The sequence below is a fragment of the Enhydra lutris genome, unplaced genomic scaffold (genome assembly GCF_002288905.1).
Source record: "Enhydra lutris kenyoni isolate GAN:26980312 unplaced genomic scaffold, ASM228890v2 scaffoldscaffold86, whole genome shotgun sequence".
NCBI classification, from domain to species: Eukaryota; Metazoa; Chordata; class Mammalia; order Carnivora; family Mustelidae; genus Enhydra; species Enhydra lutris.
In genome coordinates, this window is record NW_019154170.1 from 4,551,105 (window position 1) to 4,575,823 (window position 24,719).

At 58.3% G+C, this 24,719-nt stretch overlaps 1 protein-coding gene across 3 annotated transcripts; it reads left to right on the plus strand.

The window, feature by feature from the left end:
* Positions 1-137: 137 nt before the first annotated feature.
* Positions 138-16,877, plus strand: LOC111161715 (small glutamine rich tetratricopeptide repeat containing alpha). Of its 3 annotated transcripts, none has more exons than XM_022525591.1 (12): positions 138-195; positions 7,627-7,764; positions 8,210-8,316; positions 8,614-8,698; positions 9,769-9,868; positions 11,086-11,190; positions 11,963-12,101; positions 12,550-12,612; positions 13,486-13,523; positions 14,253-14,342; positions 14,612-14,734; positions 15,576-16,877. In XM_022525591.1, the coding sequence occupies exons 2-11, from the start codon at positions 7,665-7,667 to the stop codon at positions 14,724-14,726; spliced, it is 942 nt and encodes a 313-aa protein (XP_022381299.1). In that variant the 5' UTR covers positions 138-195; positions 7,627-7,664; the 3' UTR covers positions 14,727-14,734; positions 15,576-16,877. The 3 variants fall into 3 exon arrangements, with proteins under 3 accessions (XP_022381299.1, XP_022381297.1, XP_022381298.1); XM_022525589.1 differs by having other exon boundaries at positions 15,653-16,877; XM_022525590.1 differs by lacking the exon at positions 138-195 and adding an exon at positions 7,433-7,510 and having other exon boundaries at positions 15,653-16,877.
* The last annotated feature ends 7,842 nt before the right edge of the window (positions 16,878-24,719 follow it).

The following is a 24,719-nucleotide window of genomic DNA, read 5'->3' on the forward strand; positions in this document are numbered from 1 at the left end:
ACGACCAGCTCGCCCCCACCTCTAAGTTACGTCACTTCTCCCCACGCCCGCCTCGATCACTAACGCGCCTGCGCAGGAGAAAACACAACGGGAGCCGGCTCCTTCCGCGCAGGCGTCGCGGCCGGGGGCGGGGCCGGGCAGCGCCGCGGTGCGCAGGCGCAGCCGTCGGTGGGTCGGCGTTCGGCCGCCTGAGAGGTGAGTCGTGGGGGGGGGCTCGGCGCTGAGCGGGGTGGGCCTGGGGGTCCGCGGCTCGGAACTCGCGGGTCTCCAGGGCCCGTAAAGACAGGTTGGTCTGGGGTGAGGATCCCGCGATCCACTGGCTGCTGTGAGTGGGCGGCGCGAAGGGGAAACTGAGGCAGGGTGGCGTCGGGCAGGCCTTCGCCGGCCCTGGTCATCCTATCCCGGACCCCAGGCCCGGGAGATGCTGGTCGCAGGCCCGTGGTTGGACAGCAGGAGTCGAAGTGTCCCGCTAGCAGTGAGGGTGTCTTCTGCTTCCCGGAAACACAGTCCCTTTGAATGGGGACCCCGTTCGTGGGGCGCGGGTCGGGGTCCTTTCCCAGCGCCGCCACTCTCCACCTGGCCAGCCTCTTGGCTCCCCGGAGCCTCAGTTTCCCCCGCAGTAAAATGGGCGTCATCACGGTCCCTGCCTGATTGGTTGGGGTGGGGGGTGAGGGGTGGCGGTCTTGGGAAGATGAAAGCCACAGGGCCAGCGCAGAGTGAGAGCTTGGTGGGGTGAGCGGTGGTTCCGCCTTTCCCAGCCCGGGGCTTCTGTCGTTTGTGCTGGCGGCGTGAAGGAGCCGGGGCGAGGACCGGCTGCACCCCTCTCCTGGCTGCATGAGCTGGGGTTCATCGCTTCCCTCTCTGAGCAGCGCGTTTCTTCTGCAGCAGGGACCCCAGAAGAACGTGCTTCCTAGGCTCTCTGCGAGGTTAATAAGCAGGTCATGTTCTGCTCGGGTTCCTGCTGCTTGTTAAGAGTTTGCTGGAGAATGGCTGGTTTATTAGGTGCCAGAAAATGTGTGCAGTCCTTAGGCGGGAAGATGTCCCGGTTCCCTTTGGTTTTCTGTGTCTGATTGGGCTGTCTGCTTTTCCTTTTTCCAGACCAGTGGTTTTCTTGCCCTGGGGGACGCAGGGCAATGTCTGGGGGTCATTTGTTGTTGCCACGACTGGGTGTGCTCCTGGCAGCAAGTGGGTGGGGCGCAGGGAAGCCGCCTGACACCCCAGGGTGCCCCGGACTTCCCACGGAGAACCGTCGCGGTGTCCACAGCGGGGAGTTAAACCTTCCCCCGGACCATTGCTTCTCCACCAGCATGAGCGGCACACAGGGGGGTGGGGTATGAATTCAGGAGATCATGTGAAGGTTTTGCCTGGAGAGGAAAGGGCGCTTCTGAATTTAGGCTCTGGAATCCGACTGCTGGGCTCAAAGTTCCTGGTTTGGGTCTTCTAAGCTGGATGACCTCGGGTAGCCCCCCCATCTTTCAGAGCCTCAGTTTTTCCTTCTGTATAATGGGGATTGGTGCAAACAACCCAGGGGCTCGGCTGACTGTGAGCAGCCCTGTTTCTGTGAAGTGGGGGGCGGGGCGGTCCGTCCCAAAACTTGTGACAGCTTTTGCCCAAGAACAAAGGTGTGTGGTTTCCACAGAAGCCCTGTGGCCCTTTTCAGAAAGTGATCGCGGACCCCTTCCATATGCCATTGCGAGGGCTGCGCTGAGCGCGGGGCCGGGAAAGTGCTCAGCACGCCAAGGGTTTCACCTAAGTTTCACCATCGGTCTTTGAGGACGGGTGAGCGACTGTCAGTGGGGTTGCCTCCACCCCAGACTGCGAGATTACATTGTCTTACTTACTTTGTCCCTTTTTTTTTTTTTTTTTTTTTTGCCAAGACCCAGCACTGGCCTCTGTGGGCGACGCTCAGCCTGGGGGGTTGTAGGAATGAAGGCCGTCGTTGGTAGGCAGGCAAGGCCCAGGGCTTGTCGTCTCCTCTGGGCTTCCCGGGGAACTTGGTCAGGGGCTCTGGGTTTGACAGGGATCTCACCGTTTCCCAGGACCGTACAAATCCGAACACTGCTGAGTGCGGCGTTGAAAGCGAAGATGTCTGTCCAGTGCTCCCAGTCTGGGTGAGGCCGGGGGTCAAAGCCGTCTGGGCCAGTGATAAGGCTGGTGCTTGGACTTTGCTGGAAAAAAGAGGGCGTCTAGCTCTGAGATAACTTTGCAGCTCGGTGTCGTAGGGAATCAAGAGTTTCCAGGTGGGCTGGAGGAACTGTGAGCGGCTGGGTTTGAGTGGAGACACTGAGGGTTTGGTGAAGGGCTTCCCATGCGCACTCATGAAGTTTCAGGAGCTTTCGATGGTCTTCAAGGATGCAGGACGTTCTGGTGGCGTTTTAGAAGACAGCAGGCTGTGGTGAGGGTGGTGGGCTCAAGCCTTGGGACAGCCCTTGCTCGGACACCGGTGGTGTGCTGGGATGAGAGGGCACCGGGGTACTGGCTTTGCACGCTGCTGTTTGTGGGCAGAGCTCTGGGTGCGGCTGGAGGCAGGCAGCCCTCGGCAGTGGGCGCTCCACCGTCCAGGGTGGAAAAACACACGTTTTTTTTCCCCCTTGACGAGTCCTGGGCAGGCAAATAAAAGAAGTAGAAGTTGTTGTTATTTTTAAAATGAGGAAATCAGGGCGCCTGAGTGGCTCAGTGGGTGAAGCCTCTGCCTTCAGCTCAGGTCATGGTTTCAGGGTCCTGGGATCGAGCCCTGCATCGGGCTCTCTGCTCGGCGGGGAGCCTGCTTCCCCCGCCCCCCCCCGCCCGCCTGCTTCTCTGCCTACTGTGATCTCTCTCTGTCAGATAAATAAATAAAATATTTAGGAAAAGAAAATAAAATGAGGAAATGAGAAGGTGGACTGAGAGCCGGGAGGGACTGTGAAGACCACCGGAGGAGCTGGCCCCGGGACACCCCCCCGCCCAGGCTCGCCTGGCAGTTCGGCGGTGCTGGGAGCTCATAAAGCCCTCACTGTTAGAGAGGAGGCCTTCTCGGAGACTTTTGTCCGGCAGCCAAAGCCCTACAAGTTGGGATTGTTCTGCCGGCTCCGGGTGCCTGGTGGGAGACGACGAGAAGTGCTGTCCCCGTGTTTTGTTGGGCCCCACTTTGTGGGGAGCAGAAGGTGGTTCATCTCAAAAGCCACGCGTGGGTAAGACCTGCAGACTGCCGCACAAGGAAGCAGCATTGTGTGAAGCCCGTGTCGGACGGCGTGCGGGTTCCTCCTCGCGCCCTGGGGACATGGTCCTTGGCTGCAGGGCACAAGCCCAAAATGTGCAGACAGGAGGTTTTCAGAAAGCTTACAGCAAAGTTCTTTGGCCAGAAAAAAATCTCGCTTCTGCTGATTTAGAGCCTTTATTTTTCCCACTTAGAGTTTCAGTGATTTTCAGCTGGGTGGTTTGGCCATGTCTGGGGACATCTGTGGTTGTTACCGCTGTGGAGGGAGTGCTCCTGGCATTGAAGGGGTGTGGCCGGGGATGCTGAACCCCACAGTGCTCAGGACACCCCCAGTGAGAGTGACCTGCCCCTAATGTTAGGGCCAAGCGGAAGAGACCCTGCATTGATGATTTGGGAAAGTACTGAGTCTGGTCCCTGCTCACTTTGGACACCAGAGTAAATCCCCCGGGGTCAGAGGGTACAAACCAGGGTGATCCTGGCATCTGCGAGTCACCCCCTCTCTCCCTCCCACTCAGTGTGTGTATTTCAATGTGTGTAGTGTCCCAGGACCTCAGGAGTCACGTGGTTACAGAACTCAGACACTCCCGGGGGTCAGTGGAACCCCTTGACCTGAGGGGTATCACCCCGAGGAGATTCTGTCCCTTACCTTGGGCACACTGGACGGAGACCAGGGATGCTGTTACCACTCGGCACTGCACAAGACAGCTGCCTATCCCCAGCAAAGAACAGTCCAGCCCCTGATGTCGATCGTGCCGAGGTAGAGAAACCCTGCACTGGGTGGTGAATTCTTTTAACAGCTGGTAAGGACACCCTTGTTAACCCACTTTGTGGAAGAGGAAAGTGAGGGTATTGGCCAGGACTCTTTCAGATGGGACAAAGAGCATTCCTTTGCTTAGGGTGGGGAAAGTGAAATGGAATGGGCCTCGGACAGAAATGGCTGGTCCTATGACATGACTCCAGGCCCTTGTCCTCCCAGGCAAATCAGGCATCCGTGGCCTGGCATCCATACGCCAGGCCCAGGGCTGGCTCCAAGGGGCTCCGACTAGACAGTGAGTCGCATTGGAGGGGCCAGCACTTGAAAGAAGACCAAGCAACAGACCAGGAGAAGCCCAGGAAGGAGGCAGTGAGAGCTTATGCCAGGGAAATCAGACCAGGGTGCTTCAAGTCTGTTGGGAGCAGGGGATCCTCTCGTGCAAAGGCCTTGAGGCTCCAGGGGCTGGGGGCATGGGAAGGACTGGAAGTATGCCAGAAAGGAGTGTGACTTGGTCTTTAGGTTTTTGAACCCTTGCCTGCATAAGCCTCAGTAGTCACACGCTGCCCCCCCCCGCCCCCTCTCACCATCCAGACCAGGAGGGTAGGAAACGTCTGCTGAAGACCAGGTTTCCCTTCTCAGTCCGCTCTTGAGCAAGCGCCCGGCACCATCAGGACTCGCATCCGTTCCCTGGGAGGGAAGACTGAGTCCTGTCCTCCCATAACCACACGTGAATACATAAAGCCCAGAATGAGTGACCCTTGGGAATGGAGGAGAAGCACCCCCAGAAGTGGTGCCTGGAGCCCAGAGGTGGGATGTAGCCACTTATGTGACTTAAGAACTCAAGATTCATTGCCCACAGGCAGCTGCCCAGATGTGACCCTCGAGGCCTGACTTAGAACACAGCACACAAAGGGCCCTGGGACTGTTCGTCTGAAGGGGAGGACCTCAGACTTTGAAAACAAAAGGGAACAAAATTCTAATTATGTTAAGATACACATAACATAGTTTAGCATTTTCGTAATCATTTCTTTTTTTTTAAAAGGTTTTTCTTTATTTATTTGATAGAGACAGTGAGAGAGGGAACAACAAGCAGGGGAGAGGCAGAGGGAGGAGCGGGCGCCCCGCTGAGCAGTTTGTCCCACATGGGGCTCCATCCCAGGACTCTGGGATCATGGCCTGAGTTGAAGGCAGACGCTCAACGACTGAGCCCCCCAGACACCCTTAACCGTCCCTAAGCGCACGGCTCAGCGGCGGGAAGCACACACACACCGTCCCGCAGCCCCTCCACCCTCCGTCTCCAGAACTGTCCTTCCCACAACACGGAGACTCTGTCCCCACGAAGAACGGACTCCCCATCCCCGGCCCCCACGCTCTCCTCTCTGTCTGCGTGGACGGGACTCCTCTGGGGCCCTCCTGGGAACGGGGTCCTGCGGGACGGGTCCTTCTGGGTCTGCCTGCTCTCCCTGAGCCCCGTGTCCTCGGGGTCCCTTCCCTTCTGAGGCCGGACCGTGTTGATCCGTTCCTCCGTGGACAGCCGCCGGGGTCGTGGCTGCCTGTCAGCTACTGTAAATAATGCCACTGCCGAAACACATACCTAAAACGGAAACAGTCTGACATGTTAGTCATCTCTCCTTAGGTGGAGGTGAGCAGGCGCACTGATTTCTCAGCTGGGGACCAGGACTTACCTTTTGGGGCTTGACTTCCCCCAAAATGAATGGTTTGAGATGGTTGAGCTCTGTGAGCCCCTCTCTCGCCCCTAAGGTCCTCTGGTCTAGGACTGGACGTCCGTCCTCCAAGCACTGGCCCGTCCTGATCCCAGACCTTCTGGTTCTAGGGAGTCTCTCAGCCACGAGTGCTTGCCGGGTTAATGGGCATTGTGTCCAGAAATGGGGAGCTCATTACCATTCCCATAGAACTTTAATTTCTTCACCAGCTTTACAGAATATAGGTTTGTTTGTTTTTTTAAAGATTTTTATTTATTTATTTGACAGAGAGAGATCACAAGTAGGCAGAGAGGCAGGCAGAGAGAGAGAGGAGGAAGCAGGCTCCCCGCTGAGCAGAGAGCCTGACATGGGGCTCGATCTCAGGACCCTGAGATCATGACCTGAGCCAAAGGCAGAGGCTTAACCCACTGAGCCACCCAGGCACCCCAGAATACAGGTGTTTTGAGGTATAATTCACGTACCCTAAAGTTCAGTAGACTTTGGTATATATTCATACTGCCGTGTAACTGTCCCCTTTCTGAAAGTCAAGAACATTCCATCACCCCAAAAGGAAACTCTATCCCCATCAGCCATCATTTCCCCCCTCCCCCAGCCTCCAGCCCCCACGAGTCCCCTTCCCGTGCATGGATGTGCTTGTTCTGGACATGTCACACATGTGGACTCACGCCCTGTGGCCTGTGTCTGACTCCCTCTCCTTAAGAGGCAGCTGTGGTTGGACATAGATTCCCAGGATCCGGAGCCTGAGCTCTCTGTGCACGGCCGGCACCGAGTGTCTCGCCTGCCCTTGCCCAGTGGCCCCCTGCCCCCGTGCTGGCACCGTCTCCACGTGGAGAGCCGGGGGCCGCGTGATGGGCTCTTCCCGGCTTTGCTTAACCATAGTGTCCGATAGCAGGTTCACAAGAAGGTGGTCAGGAGGCCTGCTCCTTGTTTTCTGTGCGGCACAGGCCGTTCACCCCCCCGGAGGTCTTTTGGGGAGACTGAGGTGATTCCTGCTGGGGTTCTGGCTGTGCACGTGGACTTGAGCGGCCTCGGCCACTCCTCCCAGATCCCCGTCCCCAACCTGTTGCCTGTCGGCGGGTGCGGCCGTGGAGGTCATGGTGTGGAAGGGGTGAGACAGTGTTGTGACGTGCCTGACCCATAAGAGAACCTCAGGTAGCAGACCCCTCACGCCTGGAATGTTCCAGAGCAGGGCTCTCCCCTGGGCACTGCTGACGCTAGAGCAGGGTAGTTCTCCATTGTGCGGACATTCTGCAAGCCAGGGGCTGAGCAGCAGGCCCTCACCGCCCGATGCCATGAGTACCAGAGACGCACCCAGACATGGCCCAGAGTCCCTGAGGCAGGACCACTCCTGGCCTGGGAGTGCAGCACACGGCAGAGGGGTCAAGAGAGGCCCTCGGATGGCCTGCAAGGGGCTTGGTGCCTCTGGGACCTCTTGGTCTGCTCTGGGCCCCTCCTCCCCTGACCCCAGCTGTCTCGTGCCCTCCCACCCCCATGACCTTGTTCCTCAGTCTGAGTGCAGAAGCCGGTGGGACTGGGGGCTGGCTTGTGCTCAACTAAAACGGGGTTCGGAGACCTCCAGGACTAGCTTGTGGGCCAACCCTCCGCATCACTGGGAGCCCCCTTGTGCCAGAGTCTGTGAAAGGGTGGTGACGGCCAAGGCCGCGGGGCCTTCTTTAGAAGGAGGAGGCAGGATGGCTGGGCGCCTCCTCCACCCAGGGAGCCTCAGGTCTCAGCTGTGAAATGGGGTCATAACCGTTTCCCCCCCACTTGTGCTGCAGGTAGACTGTGCCAGGCACTTCGAGTGGTTTCCTCGGGGCCGAGGTTGGCGCAGGCCTGGTGAGCCGGGGCCCAGCAGTTTGGGGGGGCCTGGAATGGCAGGTGCCACGGGCACTGTCTCCGCAACACCCATGCCCCCCGTGTGCGCGCCTCACACCCTTGGCTTGGGTCTGCAGATCCGAAAACCCGAGGCGTGGTCCCTTCCTGTCTCAAGATGGATAACAAGAAGCGCCTGGCCTACGCCATCGTCCGGTTCCTGCACGACCAGCTCCGGCACGGGGGGCTCTCGTCCGACGCCCAGGAGAGCTTGGAAGGTGCGTGTGGGCCCGCTGCCCGCCCTCCCGCCACACGGAGCCAGCCCCCATCTCCGCAGGCCCAGCCTCCTGCAGGTGTTCTGGTCATCTCCCCATCTTTCATCGAGGGGTGGTTCCAGAACATTCTTCCCCACCCCATGAGTGCGACTCCCCTGATAAGAGGAGAAAGGCTCTCTCTTAAAACAGGGTGGAAGCCGCCTGGGGCTGGGGGGTGAGGAGCCCAGGCCGGGCGAGCACTTGAGCAGGCCTCTGCCCGGACGCCACCACCAGCCCCTTGGTGTCCAGCTGGCTCCGCCCACAGGCGATAGGGTGGGAGGTGGCGTTTTGGCTTCTGCCACGTGCCAGGCCTTTGACCTGGGTTTCGTCGGGGAGGGACTCCCTCTGAGCCCCGAAGTCCCAAAGTCTGGGCTGCGTTCAGAAGAAAATGCCTATGTCCCGTTCACAGTTGCAATCCAGTGCCTGGAGACCGCTTTTGGGGTGACTGTGGAAGACCATGACCTCGCTCTCCCTCAGACGCTTCCGGAGATATTCGAAGCAGCCGCCGCGGGCAAGGTGAGTCTCTGGGCTTCCCAGAACAGAAGTAACAGTGAGCATGGGCTGGGTGCTCCGCAGCACCTGTGCGGGGTCTGTGTTCCCCCCGGACCGGCACCGTGGAGCGGGGTTCCCGGCTCGCGGACAGGGCAGTCGGGAGCTTGCCCCCAGCCACCCCGGCCCGAGGTTCCCTCCCTCAGAGCTCAGCTGCCCTCTCAGGCGGTCTGAGCAGAAGGGAGGCCGGGGGTGTGGGGTGTGGGGAAATCGGGCAGTCGGGTGGCCCGCCACCCCTCAAGCAGCTCAACATTTTGGGGCCAGGAGGTGCCGCAGGACCTGAGGAGCCCCGAGCGAACCCCACCTTCAGAGGAGGACTCGGCTGAGGCAGAGCGCCTCAAAACTGAAGGTGAGACGAGACGGTCGCATTGGCACCAGGCCCCTCACCCACCTGGCCTGCGGGGACGGCAGGGGCGGGCTGGCCCCCTGGGGGGGCGGCAGCTGTAGGGGGGAGCAGTGCATGAAGCCCCGTGCAGCACACAGCTCCGGGAGATGGGGGCCGCTGGGTGCACGGGGTGAGGCTGTGTGGAGAGCAGGGCCCGCCCGCGTGGCCCGTGGGAATGTGGCTGGGGCAGTCACCGTGGAAGGCATTCTGACAGTTCTTCAGTGGTCACACTGGGCACGAGGCCCAGCTGCTCCCCTCCCAGGTATAGGCCCAGGAGAAATGTGGTGTGTCCACAGCAGCCAAAAGGTAGACCAGCCCAAATGTCCATAAATGGGTTAAAAAGGTAAAGAATGACCTGTCCATATTCTGGAGTGTCCCTTGGCCACAAACAGGCAAGATGCCCCCATGCACTGCCCCAGGGACGGACCCCGAGCCCACGACGCTCGGGAAGGGAACCAGACACAGAAGGTCACACGGGGTGTGAGTCCACGTGTGTGACACGCCCAGACCAGGCTCCTCCACGGACACAGAAATGAGTTAGTGTGTGTCAGAGGTTGGGGAGGGGGTGGGCGGGCGGCTGCTGATAGGGTCACCAGTGCTTTTTGAGGGAGGTAGAATGTTCTGGAATTAGATTATGGTGATGGACACCTGTGACTATTTAAAAACCACTGAGTTGTACACTTGGAAAATGTGCGTTTTAGGTTATTTGAATTACATCTCGTGAAACTTGGTTACTTCCCAGGAGCAAAAGTGACTATATTAGAGGCTTATGTCTTCAAATGTCACAACCAAAGCAGGGACAGTTGTCAGAGTGCCATCTCAGGCCAGAACCCACAAGATGCCACACGCAAACCACATCGTCCTCCTCTACACCCGCCCACCCCCCACCTGAGCCTACATTTAAGTGTTGCAGCCTGGCCCCCAAAGTCTTCTCACCCCTTCAGAGAAACCCCCGGAGAGCCGCCCCGATGCCCCAGAGCCCTCGGGCCTGACGGGAACAGCGGGGTGTACGCTGGTTTTTTTTTTCTCTTTAGGAAACGAGCAGATGAAAGTGGAGAACTTTGAAGCCGCCGTGCACTTCTACGGCAAAGCCATCGAGCTGAACCCGGCCAACGCGGTCTATTTCTGTAACAGGTGCTGGCTGGGTGCGCTCGGGAGGGGCGTTCGTACCGTCGCTTAGTGATCCTTCAGCCAGAGCCCCAGGTCAGCGGCAGGTGGCCAGCCCGGGTCCACAGGAGCTGAGCACAGCATTAGATTAAAATCGGGGGCAGCCTTCTGCACAGATGCTGCGTCCAGGAAATCAGCCAGACCACGTGTGACGTCTCACGCCATGGTCACCGCAGCATAGCTGTGGGAAGCCACATCAGGCTGGTCCTTTCTTTTTTTTTTTTAAGATTTTATTTATTTAACATAGGGAGACAGTGAGAGAGGGAACGCAAGCAGAAGGAGTGGGAGGGCGGAAGCAGATTCCACACTAAGCAGGGAGCCCAACACGGGACTCGATCCTAGGACCCTGGGACCATGACCTGAGCCGAAGGCAGATGCCCAACAACAGAGCCCCCCAGGCGCCCCCGGCTGGTCATTTTACCGGGAAAGCTGCCTCCGCTCTGCCCTGGCCCCCAGGACGGACCATCGTGCTGACGAGGCAGACTCTGGGATGCAGAGTAGACGCAGGGTCGCGCTCCGGGGCACCGGCCCTGGGAGCCGACAGTGGGTGGCCGGGGCCCGGGGTGCCGCGTGCCGTGCACTGTCGCCAGCCTAGAGCCACTTGTCACTGTAGTTTCTTGCTTTTGACTCTTGGGGGCAGTGATGGGAACAGGTTGGCAGGAAAGTGGCCCGCGTAGTCCCGAGAACCCACATGCCCTCCGCCGGCCCAGCCGCTCCGTGTTTCTACCTGATGCCTTTCTGTGCGTCAGAACGCGGTGAAACGCCAAGTGCAGTGTTAAAACCTGAAACAGTCCGAGAAGCCGTCTGGCGTGAGAGGAGACCCCCCGAGAGCTCGGACAGGGCTCGTGCGGGGGGTCAGTTAGTGTCTGCCAACAGACAGTTCCTGACCTAGAACGGGTGCCCGCTCCCAACGGTGAGCGGAGCCTGGGTGCTGGGCCCATGGACTCGGGGTTCAGATCCCAGTCCCGTCACAGCATCGTTGAGCCAAGCAGCTCGGCCTCCAGCCTCAGTTTCCCCTGGAGGCTGGCACAGCCCCCAGCACAGGTGCTCCGCAGACGGAAGCCCTTGGCAGCCCTGTGTACCCCCGACTTCCACCCCAACCTGACTGACGGGGCGGCCTAGGCTCCTCCCCAAAAGGCTCCTCCTTCGCAGCGAGCAAGCCCCGCCCTGCTTTGTGTCCCCAGAGCCGCGGCTTACAGCAAACTCGGGAACTACACTGGGGCTGTGCAGGACTGTGAGCGAGCCATCTGCATAGACCCGTCCTACAGCAAAGCCTACGGCAGGATGGGGTGAGTGCCCCAGGGGGAGGGACCGCCCCCCACTCCCCCACCACCTGCCGACGTGCAGTGGTTTGCTTTAGTCCTGATCTGCGTAGACAGAGTCAGGACTCGGCCCCATTCACGTGTTCTGAATCTGGGCCTCCCCTCCTTCCGACCCAGCTGCTACATCAGTCCCCACGGCTCGCTCTCTTGTGCTGCTTTGTTTTGCTGGAAACGTACTTGTGCATTCTCATAGAGGATGCAGACGAAGGGCTTCACAGGAGCGTCCAGGAGGGTCCCCGGGTGGGAGTTCTGTCCTCCTGGAAAGGGGTGTGATGCCTTCACCAACAGGGACATTCTCCATATCTCATTGTTCAGTTTTATTCTCCAGCCTTCTCCGCTCCCGGGAGTGTAGGGGTCATAGGATCCAAATCCCAGATCTGGTCTTCCTGGCCGCCAGCCCCATCCCAGGTCACCGCACGAGCATAAACTCAGGTGTGATCAGAGAGCCTCGTTAGGAAAACCAGGAGTGCCTGTGACCTGGGAAGTTCCGGATTTTAAGAGTTCTGTGCCAAGAACAGGGCCAGCCACGTCTGACCACCCTGCCCTCTGCCTCTGCGCCCCTCCTCTGGGCTGTCCCCTTTTGTGGGTCCTCTCGGGCGCTAGCCCTTGTGCCTTTGCATTCTTTCCACACGTCCATCCTCTCTGCCCCCACGGCCCTCGCAGGCCGTCCCCAGCAGACACCAGGCCGTGGCGGGCAGCCTCCTGGGCCCCGCCCCACACGCTGCCGTCTTTCCCGCAGCCTCGCGCTCTCCAGCTTGAACAAGCACACCGAGGCTGTGGCCTACTACAAGAAGGCCTTGGAGCTGGACCCTGACAACGAGACCTACAAGTCGAACCTCAAGATAGCCGAGCTGAAGTTGAGGGAGACGCCAAGTCCCGTGAGCGGCCCCGGGAAGGGAGTGGGTGGGAGCTGAGAGGTGTGGGCCGGTTTCCATGGGAAACTGGGGCGTGGGCTTAGGACAGGCTAGACGAGTACCCCCATCGGAGTCCGGGGCAGTCGGGCTTGGGGTGTGGGCCATGGACTGGTGGGTGATTATTCTCTGGGAACTTCTCACCCCGAGGGCCCTCTAGGCTCCGCGGGGGCCCAAGATGTCCGAGCCTCACGCGGTACTTTTCCCAAGCAATCAACCCCGGGGCACATGCCTTGGACGTGGTGGTGTCTGGCCGTGAGGCGTGGCTGCTGGGTGAGAGACATCTGAGCCGTAGGCCTCTCGGGACCTCAGCCGCCACCCCTCCGCCCCCCCCTCCCCGGGATTGTCCGTCTCCGATTGGGGGCCGGTGTCATGGTCCCATGACCACTCACCAGGGCTCTTCTCGTCCCCACAGACAGGAGGCGTCGGCAGCTTTGACATCGCTGGCCTGCTCAACAACCCCAGCTTCATGAGCATGGTAACCTGCGTTCCCGCGTCCCCTGGGGCCTGGGCCCCGGGCCCCGTGCCTCGCGCCCGTGTCCACTTATGTACGCCTGCCTAGGACCAGGGCTGCCCCCGCTGGGGGCGTGACCAGGGTGCTATGGGTGGAGCAGCATCCCAGCCCCACCCCCTCGATGCTGGGAGCGGCCCCCATGTGGCGGCCACAGATGGCCCCGGACAGCACCCCATGTCCCAGGGGCAGCACCACCCCCCCAGTGAGACCCCGACTTAAGGCCGCAAGCGCTAGTTCTGTGCAGGGCTGGCCCACACACGTGTCCACAGTGGGGCTCCCTCACCACACCTCAGGGCCCAGGGTCTCCACTAGAGCGAGATCCCCGCAGGGCAACCAGGAGCTGCTGGCCGCCTCCATCGGCGGGGGCCGCACCTTGTCCGCAGGCAGGCAGGACGGCCAGGCACCGCCGGGGGCTGGCGTGGTATGCACAAGCCCACCACGGGGCAGGAGGACTCAGTCTGGCTGTGGTCACAGCTCTCGATCTCCTGAACCTGGGGTCGGCGACCGGCTGGATTCTGTAGTCGTGTTGGGGCACGGCTGCCGCCGTCCGTCGGTGGCGACCCGGGTGGGTGGTCAGGGCAGAGCCTGGGCCACAGAGCCAAGAACCTCAACTCCGGCCCCTCGTGGAGGTTAGCCAGGCCCCCGTGAGCCACGCCAGGCAGGCTGCTTGCGGTGTCCCGCTCGGCCACTCCTGAAATGGGTCCTAAAGAGGGATAAGATCCGAGCAGGATCAAAGCAGTAAACCGTGGGCGAGCGGATGTCAGGAGAGGCGTCGAGCAGGCCCCACGAGCATGCTGTGTGGCGCGCGCCGTGTCTGATGACGTGTTCTTTCTTCAGGCGTCCAACCTAATGAACAACCCACAGGTTCAGCAGCTGTAAGTAACCGCTGTCTTCCTTGGGGTCTGGGGTCACATTTATTTTTTTATTGCGACAGGATGCACGTAACAGAATTTGGCCACCTTAACCATTTTGGTGTTTACGGTACAGCGACGTTAAGTACATTCACCTGTGCAACCATCACCATTTCATTCCAGAACATTCCATCACCCCATAAAGAGTCCCTGTCCCCATTAGAGGCACTTTCCTACCTCCCCAGCCTCCGGTCCCCGTGAACGAGCCCCTTCCCTTCCATGGAGGAGCCTGGTCTGGGCGTGTCACATGTGTGCACTCACACCCCGTGTGGCCGTTTGCGTCTGGTTCTCCCCCTGCGTGTCGGGAGATGTTCTGGGTCCACACCCAGGAGCGGGACGGCTGGGTATGCCGTGATTCTGTTTTACTTCCTGAAGAACTGCCAGGTTGTGGTCAAACCTTAAAGCCCAGCTTCTCCGCAGCAGGCTGCCATCGGGGCGGGGCAGCCCAGCATCCCCGGACCTGGCCCCCTGGCCCCTGGTTGAAAACCCCTGTTTCTAAGCCAAAAACAAAGGCTGTTCTTGAGTGAGCTGGTGGAGTTCACGGCAGCCCCCATCAGAGAGGGGTGGGCCAGGCTGGCGCTGGGCCCCAGGGGGGCTGCGGGGCAGTAATACAGCTGCTCGCGGGGGGCAGGGCAGGGCCTGGCGGGAGTGGGCCGGCCAGGCTGGCGGTCTCATCGTGGGCTTCCCCTGCAGCATGTCCGGCATGATTTCGGGCGGCCACAACCCGCTGGGGACTCCCGGCACCAGCCCCTCACAGAACGACCTGGCCAGTCTCATCCAGGCGTGAGTAGACCTGCTTCATGGGGCCCGAGGGTGGGGGTGGGGGTGGGGGGGGGGGGGGGGGGGGGGGGGGGGGGGGGGGGGGGGGGGGGGGGGGGGGGGGGGGGGGTGGGAGCGGAGCATAAGAACCAAGGAGCTGTGTCCCTGGGCTCGCTCTCGGCCCCGCATCCTCCCGTGAGTAGTCGTACTGCCTGTGCGGGGGCACACGCCTGGAATGTGGCCAGAAGGGTGCCCCGGGCTTCTGGGTAAGCCTGGGCCCGGCCCTCCCGCAGCGGCCAGCAGTTCGCCCAGCAGATGCAGCAGCAGAACCCAGAGTTGATAGAACAGCTCCGGAGTCAGATCCGGAGTCGGACCCCCAGTGCCAGCAACGACGACCAGCAGGAGTGACCGCCCACGTGAGTCCCCATGGGCCACGGAGCGGGGAGAACCCCTTTTTGACAGCCCTGGGTCCATGAGGTGGGGAGGGTCTCCGTGGTGGGGGTGTCTGGGATCATCAGGTCCCTTTCCAGGTGTTTTCCTCTTGCATCCTGTTTCTTCCCAGCGGGTGTCTGTGGGTGGGCCGGTCACTCAGGTGCGTCTTGTGCAGATGAGGGCTGCAGCGGCCAGAGCGCTGGCAGGCCGCAGTTGTGTGGGAAGCCCCGAGGCAGCTGCGGCAATGCCAGTGAGGTCCCTGGGAGGGAGGTGGACAGCCCCGCCCTGCCTGGCACTGCACGCCCGGGGTTCGCCTGGGTGTGAGTGTGTTTGCCGGAAGCAGCTGTTACAGCAGGATTGCTAGAAAACAGACTGGGTGTCCCTGTGGCCATGGCTGGCTCGGGGCCACCCCCTCCCCGGGGCCGCTTGACTCATCCTGTGCCCAGGAGACCTCATCGTTGTCCTCCTCTCTCCTTTACTGTGATTTTCTGTTAAGAATTTCAAAGGACGGGGCACCTGGCAGGCTCAGTCTGTGGAGGGCGCAACTGTTGATCTTGGGGTCATGAGTTCGAGCCCCGTGTTGCTGTACAGGTTACTAAAACAAATAAACTTAAAAAAATAGTTTAAGAGGTTTTAAATGCCAAAACCATCGAGCAGCAAGGAAAACAACTCCGATCTCCCCACCTGCAGCATCGAACGTTATTTGAGCTCGTGTTTCTTCCTTTTTCTCCCCCAAAGCATTCTTAAAGAGAAAAAAAAATCAGGTTGAGATCAGTTTTGCTTTCGTTCTACGTCGTAACTTTATCTGCAAAACACCTTTGCCAGCGTTCCCGCGTTCTCAGCCCGAGCCTGCAGGGATGTCCTGTCGCGCTGACTCGCGGCCCTCGTGTCTTCTCCCCCAGCCCTCCCCGTGCCGCCAGCTCCTTCCCACCGACTGGAGGCCGTGTCGCATTTTGCCGTCTTCTCCCCTTGGACCACTCAAGAGAGAAAAAGAAACAGAAATCGGACCTGCATGTTAAGATGGATTTTTCTTACTCCCTCCGCCGTCCCCTCCCTGTTTGTAGTCTCCTGCGGCCCCTAGACCCTTCTCAAAACAGAGCCAGCAAGCTGTGAACGCAGACCAGCACTGACCTCTCTCAGCCCCCTGAAAACTCCGTCGGGGAAGCGTCTTCTAGACCGCGCTGGGCTGGGGTCGTCCTCGAGCCGCTCTCCAGGAAGCCTGCCCATTTTGTGCTGAGCCGCGTCGGGGACACCCACGGCTCCCAGAGCCCCTTTCTGCAGCCCCGTGGTCCGTCCTCAGAGGAGACATGAGAAGCCAATTCTGAGTCGACCTTGGCCTCCCCAGCCGCGTCCTGCTCGGATGAGCTCACTGCCAGCCGCGGTCTGGGCACCAGTGGCCGCCCTGCCCCTCAGACCGTGGGTTTTCGTTTGAGGAGCTCTTCAGACACATTTTCCTAAAAGACGATTTCCGTGACCTTGCACCCCTGTTGGGAGCAGGGGTGGGACCATCCTGGGGTGCACGGGACCAGGTACTGGGACTTGACTTCCAATCAAGCATTTGGATGGACACGTGTCTCATCTCTGATCCTCTTGTCCCAGTACTCATGACCGATAGACCCCAAGCCCGTCCCCAGCTGGGTGTCCAGCCCACTGCCCTTCTGTCCACGGACGATCCTGCCGGCCGGCATGTTGGGTCCCTGGCAGGCTCTCCTGCCCTGTTCAGGGCTGGGGGTCCAGCAGGGGTCCCTGGCGCCCCCGCCTCAGCCTTGCCAGACAGCCACCAGAGCTGCTCCCAGCGGGGCAGGAGCGCCAGCCACGGCCGGACAGCCCGCCCAGGACACAGGGCCACTGCAGATGTGCCCACGGCTTCCACTTGGGCGGGATGGGGGGAGGGCAGGTCTGCAGGCACCAATGTTGGCATCTGGATCATGTGAGGTTCCCTCACGGTCTGGGCCGTCTGCGAGGTAGACCCAGTACGTGCGTGCTGTAGGTAACTAGTGGGAAGACGGGCCACTGCCAGCCACCCGCAGTCCGTCCCACGTCTGGCGAGATGTGTCCTAACTTGAGTGCTAGCCACGGTGACAAGAAACGTGTGGGGAATAAATAGGCATCACGACCTCTGCTCCACTCTGCCGTGACCTTTCATGCCCTCCTGCCCCAAGCTCCCAGAAACCCCCAGCCTGGAGTGCCCGCCTCAGGCCCACACCGGGAGTCAGTCGTGTTGACGGCTGACTTCCTGTGTCGGGTCACGGATGATTCCAGAAACAGCAGATCCCTGTGCTGCTCCTCTATTGTCTCCGCCGCGCCTTCGCTTTCCAACTCGCGCACTCTGGGGGTCAGCTTGGACCCCCGGCATCACGGGCCGAGCCGTGAGGGCACCTCACTCTCCCCGGGGTGACCGTCAGGGCCCCTCTTTGTACCTGTCGCGCGTGAGCGGGGTGGCCGCCTGCAGTCAGGGAAACAAGGTTCCCAGGGTTGGGGTTGTCCCAGGGAGTGGGAAGCCAGGCCAGCACATGTCTCGCAGGGCAGGTCCTGATGCTGGGGACGTATGTGGCCGTTACAAACTACGGCTGTCATGATCGGGTGCTCCTGGCATCCGGCAGGTTAGGGACGCGGCTCAGTCCCTGCGAGACCAGTCTCCATTCTCCTGAGTCCACCCAGCCCAGCACCCCCCCACCCCGGACCGTCCACTCTGCACTCAGCACGTGCCGCCCACAGGATGCTGACGACCTGTTTGGAGAGCGCACTCGGAGAGGCACGGGGGCGTGAGCCTTTGTTCCAGAAACTTCTACAGATGTGTTCTAGGTCTCCCCAGATCGTCCCACTCCATCCAGTGTGTCCGTCACCGAGCAGCCCTGCAGAGCCGCTGCCCCACACCCAGCCTAGGTGTTCAGGAAAGACCCAAAAACTTTGTTGGAGCCACTGCTGGAGTGGGAAGGGGGTAGAAAGGGAGTAGCAGTCAACGTGTCATCTGAGAAGCTGGTGGCTTCTCCGTGTGACTTGACGAGACGTGTGTCACGGGTAATTACTGCTCGATCCCACACGAGGTAGAAATAGGGTCTTTCTGAATATTCCTGTCAGAGGCGCGTTAGGAGGAAGAACGACAATTAAACACGGAGGTAGCATGAGTCGTGACTTGGAGAAGCTCGCGGGAGTAGGTTGAGCCTTGAGAGGCAAGGGAGCTGCTGTTACCGTAGATGGAATCGTGGAGTCTGTCCTCGGCCCCCACACCCCATGCGTGGCCGTGCGTGGTGACCAGGCCCTGGACCGCAAGCCCCACCCAGATTAAGTCCCAGGATGCTGAGGAAGAAAGAAAGCAAGGGGTGTCCCCGGCTGTCAGTTATGCCCAAGGGGCCTGGGCTGTGTCCAGGGGCCATTGGGGGTTGTCACAGCCAGAGGGGCTCCTGGCATCAGGAAGCTGGGGCCAGGGAGCTTCTCAGCCCCCCGCAGCGCCCACCCCACGGTGTTGCCGGCACCCAGTGGGCCCTAGAGGGAGGTGTCCCATACAGATAGGCTGACCCGCTCTGCCACAGGCAGGAACGATCTCACCCGCTCTGAGGGCTCCTGTGTCCCAGCAGCAGAGGCTTAGCCCCAGGCTGGGTAACTTGAAAACCCCACAACGCGGGGGCTTTCCCAGCGCGCCCCTCCACCCCCACCCCTCCATACTGAAAACCAGCTCATTCCAAGGGGCACTCATCTGGGAGGTGCTGGGACCAGCAGGTGGCGCAGCCGTGCCCCGGCCTCCCGGACGCGTGGGTCCTCGGCATCAGGACCAGAAAGAACAAAACCACCCGGTCTCCAGCCTAGAAAGGGCCACAGTCCCAGGGGTCAGGCCTGTGCTTTTAGAGCTGGCTGTCCTTTCAGAATTCTGAGTCGCAGGCAAGGATGTCGGGCTCCGCGCCGTGCCGACAGGGCCACCATCCTGGGGTCGGAGAATAGGAGCCCCTTCTGGGGTGACAACCACGGATTCTACTCCGTGTACGGCTGCTGGAAGGTCCTGTAGACTTGCGGGGGGGAGCTGCTTTCTTCCCTTTCTCGTTACCATGCTTCTTAAACTCTTCATCAAAGCGTAAATACACACGCGTAAGTGCACAGAGTACAAGCAGGCGGTGGGATGAGTGTCCACAAAGGCAGCACACCACCATCGTTGGCACCTGGACCAAGAGCAGAGCCCGCCCTGCAACCCTCATCATGTGTGTCCCCGCCCCCATTACCGCTTTCAAGGGTAACGCTCCCCCAGTGTTTAGAGCCATGGGGTAGTTGTGCCTGGTCTTGATACAGATAAAATGGAATCCTAGGGGGGGAAAGGTAAAATTATAAAAATCATATAAGAAAATTTAGAATATGATTCTGGGTAGGCAGATTTTCTTAAAAAGCACAGCACTGTGATAATCTTACGTGTCCGCTTGGCCAGGCCACAGTACCCAGGTACTTCGTCAAACGCTAGTCTGAATGTTGCTGGGAAGGTACTTTTTTAGACGAAAGCAACATTTAAATGAGCTGGTCCAGGGGTGCCTGGGTGGCTCAGTGGGTTAAAGCCTCTGCCTTCGGCTCAGGTCATGATCCCGGGGTCCTGGGATCGAGCCCGCATCGGGCTCTCTGCTCCACAGGGAGCCTGCTTCCTCCTCTCTCTCTCTGCCTACTTCTGATCTCTGTCTGCCAAATAAATAAATTAAATCTTAAATAAATAAATAAATAAATAAATAAATAAATAAATGAGCTGGTCTGGAGTAGAACGTGGGCCCTCCGGGTGTGGGTGGGCCTCACCTAACCAGTTGAAGGCATTCAGAGAAAAGACCTGTCCCTAGAGGAAATTCTCCTCAAGGGAATTCAGCCTCTACATGGCCTTGGGACTCAAGCTACAGTGTCAACTCTCCCTTGGGTCTCCAGCCTGGCTGAGAGGATGAGGCCATTTGCAAAACATATTTATATATATTATATATATATATATATATTTTTTTTTTAATTTCACAAAAATATACTCCTACAAATCCATGAGAAAAATATGACCCGGGGCGCCTGGGTGGCTCAGTGGGTCAAGCCCCTGCCTTTGGCTCAGGTCAGGATCTCAGGGTCCTGGGATCGAGCCCCACATGGGCTTTCTGCTCACGGAGAGCCTGCTTCCCCCTCTCTCTCTGCCTGCTTCTCTGCCTACTTGTGTTCTCTTTCTCTCTCATCAAATAAATTTTAATTTTTTTAAGGTTTTATTTATTCATTTCACAGAAGGAGAGTACAAAGCAGGGAGAGCAGCAGGCAGAGTGGGAGGGAGAAGCAGGCTCTCTGCTGAGCCAGGAGCCAGATGTGGGACTCGATCCCAGGACCCTAGGATCACGACCTGAGCCAAAGGCAGCCGCTTAACAAACTGGTGTCCCTCTCATCAAATAAATTTTAAAAATATTTTTTAAAAATAAGACCCAATTTTTTAAAGATCTTTTTAAAAAACATTTTATTTTTTCATTTGACAGAGCAGAAGTAAGGTGAGGGGCAGGCAGAGGGAGAGGGAGAAGCAGGCTCCCCACTGAGCAGGGAGCCCAATGCGGGGCTCGATCCCAGGACCCCGGGATCATGACCCCAGCGGAAGGCAGATGCTTAAGTTGCTTAACTGACTGGGCCACCCAGGCACCTGAACCAAATTTTTTAAATGCGCAAAACAGGCCTTCCAAAAAAACAGGATATGCAGTTAGCCAGTACTCAATGTCATTAGATATCTGAGGAACATGATTAAAACCATAATGTAAGGCAAATACAGCAGAACAGTTAGAATGAACAAAGCAAGTGCTGTCATTACAGAGAGCATCCAGGGCCCCAGGAGCACCCCGGTGCAGGAGTGTGCCAGGAGGACCCCAGCAGACAGTCGTCCCCATGGCCGCATGGGTAGCGGGGGTGGGAGCTTCCAGAGCCCTCTCCAAGGATGTCCCACAGGACACACTTATTTCCAACAAACGAGACGGGACCATGCACATGTGCTGTGGTCTCCGGGGGCTGGCAGAGACCCAGCGCCCGGGTTCTCTGTGCGGGTTGGTCTCGTGGGCTCGTCTGCCCGGCTCAGGCCGGGAACCCTGACTCAGGGAGGGGAGCAGGTGCTCAGCCTGAACCTCGCGTCCGCACGGATGGTTCAGGGACCCGAGCCCCCCAGCAGTGAGGCTGGCCGGAGCCCGCAGTGCAGTCCCAGACGCCGCGGAGGGCCAGCCTCGCAAGCCGGCCTTAGACTGCTGTGTTAACTCTTCTGCACCAAAGGGGGAAAACCAGCTCCATTAAGTCCTAAAACCAAGGGTTTGCATCCCCTGGGACCCCGACTACAATACATGCTGTGGACGTCCGCCCAACAGCAACACGTATGAATGACCACGCAGAGGCAAACAGGCGTGTTCAGAGCAGACCTAAGCAAGAGCCAACACCAGAAAGTACCCAAATGAACCACCGTGCCAAAGGCTAGGTGCTTGGGAGTCAGGGCGCGAAGTGGCAGGAGGGAACCCGCAGGGGAGCTGGTCATGGTCTCTCGTGACTGTGAAGGTGGTTTCACAGGTATGTTACACATATGTCAAAACTCACCAAGTTGCACACTTTAATATGTGTCATTCCTTGTATTATGTCAGTTAGCCTCAATAAAGCTGTTAAAATGGTTTTACTTCCAATTTCCGTGATATTTGTTCCCCTCTATATGTGTTCTCCCATGGATAACTTATTCATCCCCTTCCTATTCTTGTTCTAGCATGTTTGTTCTCTATCAAGTGCCCTGTCTTCTCTTGTCGGCATTTCCTTCTGCTCCATCTTGTTTCTTTTTTTTTTTTTTTTAAGATTTTATTTATTTATTTGACAGAGACACAGTGAGAGTGGGAACACAAGCAGGGGGAGTGGGAGAGGGAGAAGTGGGGTCCCTGGTGAGCAGGGAGCCTGACGTGGGGCTCAATCCCAGGGCTCTGGGACAATGACATGAGCCAAAGGCAGATGCCCAACAACTGAGCCACCCAGGTGCCCCCTGTTTCTTGTTTCCTAAGCCCATTCATAGTGTCTTCCACTAGAGGGTATTTTTGAAGTAGACAATGCAGTCAGATGTGTCAGTTTTTTCCCTATGATGCCCTGAAGATACCTGCTCATACACAGGTCCTAGAGCCTAGGAACTTTTCAAAAATGCGTGCTTCTCCGAGCAGCCTCATTCTCTAGATAACTATGAACAAATACTGCACATCACGAATTCTTCATAGGAAGGTGTCACCCTGCGGGCATTTACCTGGTGTGCACTTATTATAAACCATCTTTTTTTGTTGTTGTGAATTATGGAAGTCAGGAAAAGACTCACTATAATAACAAAGTGTCTAATAAGAACGAAGAGGCACCCCATATTGTGCCTACGATGAGGAAGGCAGAAATCAGCATTAAACGTTAAGAACTCAGAGACAGGTCACACTTAACCTCTGCAAAGCTCGGTCTTCCAGCACCTCCAATACCTGCACCACCTCCAATACCTGCACCCCCTCCAGTCCCTCCTGTTTTAGTGAACAACGCCAGCATCCACCTAATTGCTCAAACCAGAGAACTAGGAAAAGTTACCCTGACCCCTCCTACTCCTGCAACCTGCCCAGGCGAACCAGCGCCACGTCCTCTCAACTCACCCTCCATCCTGGCTCCGCCATCTCCCTGCCAGAGCCCTTATCTAATCTAGTGCCTGTCCTCGCCCAGATGACTCTTAACTGGTCTCCTGCTTCCACTCCTGCTTCCCCACAATTCAGTCTCTACACAGATGTCAGAGTCACCGTAAGCGATAAATCGGATCACAAGCTTCACCTGCTTAACCCCCTTCAGTGAATCACGCTGCACTCACGGTAACACACAAACTCCTGAACGTGGCCCGTGGGACTGTCCCTCATCTCTCCCCTCCCTGCCGCCTGCTCACATTCAGCCAGCCCAGCCTTCCAGTTCCTCCAACGTGGCAGGTCCTTTTCCATCGTTACGTCAGCTGTGCTCTGCTTCTCCTACTTCTCCCTCGCTTCCTGGCTGGGCTCACACGACTCTTCCTCTTCAGAGCTTTTTGTACAGTCTGAGTCCTCAGCCGCAGGGTCTCTCAAAATGTACGGTCGAGATGTCCACTGGGCAGCAGCCATCTGAAGGCATGCCCAGGACGCGACCCCTTCCAAGACCACCCATGTTGTCGTCGGCAGGATTCCACTCCCCAAAGGGTCTCGGGCGGGAGGTCTTAGTCCCTTGCTGACTACTGGCTGGAGGTCATCCTCAGTTCATTAGCGCATGGGCCTCTCCAACATCTCAGCTTCCTTCTTCAAGACAGGCAGGAGAGGTGCTAGGAAGACAGAAGTCAGTCTTTTGTTTGTTTTTTACTCCATTAGTAATTTTTTTAAAAATTGTGGTGAGATATACATAAAGTTAAACTTACCATTTTAACAACTTTAACTGCATGACTCAGAGGCATGAAGCACAGTCACCCCGTCCAGCAGCCACCTCCACCCTCCGTTTCCAGCACTTTCCATCTCCCCCCACACAGAGACTCTGTCCCCACGAAGCACAGACTCCCCATCCCCACCCCAGCCCTGGCTCCCACCCTCTCCTCTCTGTCTGTGTGGACGGGACTCCTCTGGGGCTCTCCTGGGAGTGGGGTCCTGTGGGATGTGTCCTTCTGGGTCTAGCTGCTCTCGCTGAGCCCCGTGTCCCCAGGGTCCGTTCACATCACAGTATTCCCTACTTCATTCTTCACAGCTCTCTCCACGACTGGGCCATAGTAGGCTGTCAATAAGATTTTAGTTAACAAATGAATACATTCTTTTCATAACTCTGGTTGCTTTTACAGGACATGGAACAATTTTTTTTTTTAAAGATTTTATCTATCCATTTGAGAGAGACAGCGCTCATGAGCAGGAGGGAGAGGCAGAGGTAGAGGGAGGAGAAGGAGACTCCCCACTAAGCAGGGAGCCTGATGTGTTACTCAGTTCCAGGACCCGGGATCATGACCTGAGCCGAAGAGAGACCCTTAACTGACTGAGTCACCCAGGTACCGCTAGCTTTTTTTTTTTTTTTTTTAAGATTTTATTTATTTATTTGACAGAGATCACACGTAGGCAGAGAGGCAGGCAGAGAGAGAGAGGGAAGCAGGCTCCCCGCTGAGCAGAGAGCCCGACGCGGGGCTCGATCCCAGGACCCTGAGACCATGACCCCAGCCGAAGGCAGAGGCTTCAGCCACTGAGCCACCCAGGCGCCACATCTTTTTTTTTTTTTTTTAATGGTACCTTCTCTTTTCTAAATATCATCAATGGTTTTCAGTCTTCATCTTACTTGACGCGTTGGCCGCGTTAACACAGTTACCAGATGGTGCGTGCAACACGGCGGATCTGTCACATCTTTGATCAAAACTCTGCGATTGCTCCTTATTTCCCTCCAAAGCCTACCTCCTCTTATCTCCAACCGCACTTCCCGGGGTCCCTGTGCCTTGGCCGCACGGACACGCTTGCACACACCTGCCCCGGGCCCCCGGACGCTCAGTCCCTTGCATGTGGAAGGTCTTGCCTCCATGTGCCCACTGGACCGACTTCTCCCCGTTCGTCTCTGCTCGCACTCCTCTGTCTCGACGAGGCCTGTTTGAGCGCTTACTTAAAACGGCAGCCCACACGCAGCACCTCCGATAGCCCCTGTGGGTCCTGGGATCCCAGAGCCCCGTGCCGGGCCCCCCGCCTGGGTGTTCTCTCCTGCGGCTGGTCCGACCTTGTGAGCCCCGGAAGGGCGGAAAGGGAGCTCTTTATTGGCTCGCACAGGAGCGACACACCGTAGGCAGGGTGATGAGCAGATGAATCTGCGACTTAAGCTGGCGGGGACGCCCTGGAGGGACCGTCTCTCGGGGGAACGGTCTCCCGACGCCGGCCAAGCCTCCCTGCGGACGGCATTCAGCACCAGGCGCCTCTGGACAGCTCTGGAGGCCAAGTGCTCTCGGAACCTTTCCCCCACGGTCTGAGTTTCCCACCGGAG

Excerpts from the sequence above, each read along its gene's own strand:
- LOC111161715 (XM_022525591.1), top strand. The coding sequence starts at position 7,665 with ATGGATAACAAGAAGCGCCTGGCCTACGCCATCGTCCGGTTCCTGCAC. Across the intron at positions 12,102-12,549 it reads TGAGGGAGACGCCAAGTCCC|ACAGGAGGCGTCGGCAGCTT; the intron begins GTGAGCGGCCCC and ends TCGTCCCCACAG. Across the intron at positions 12,613-13,485 it reads ACCCCAGCTTCATGAGCATG|GCGTCCAACCTAATGAACAA; the intron begins GTAACCTGCGTT and ends TTCTTTCTTCAG.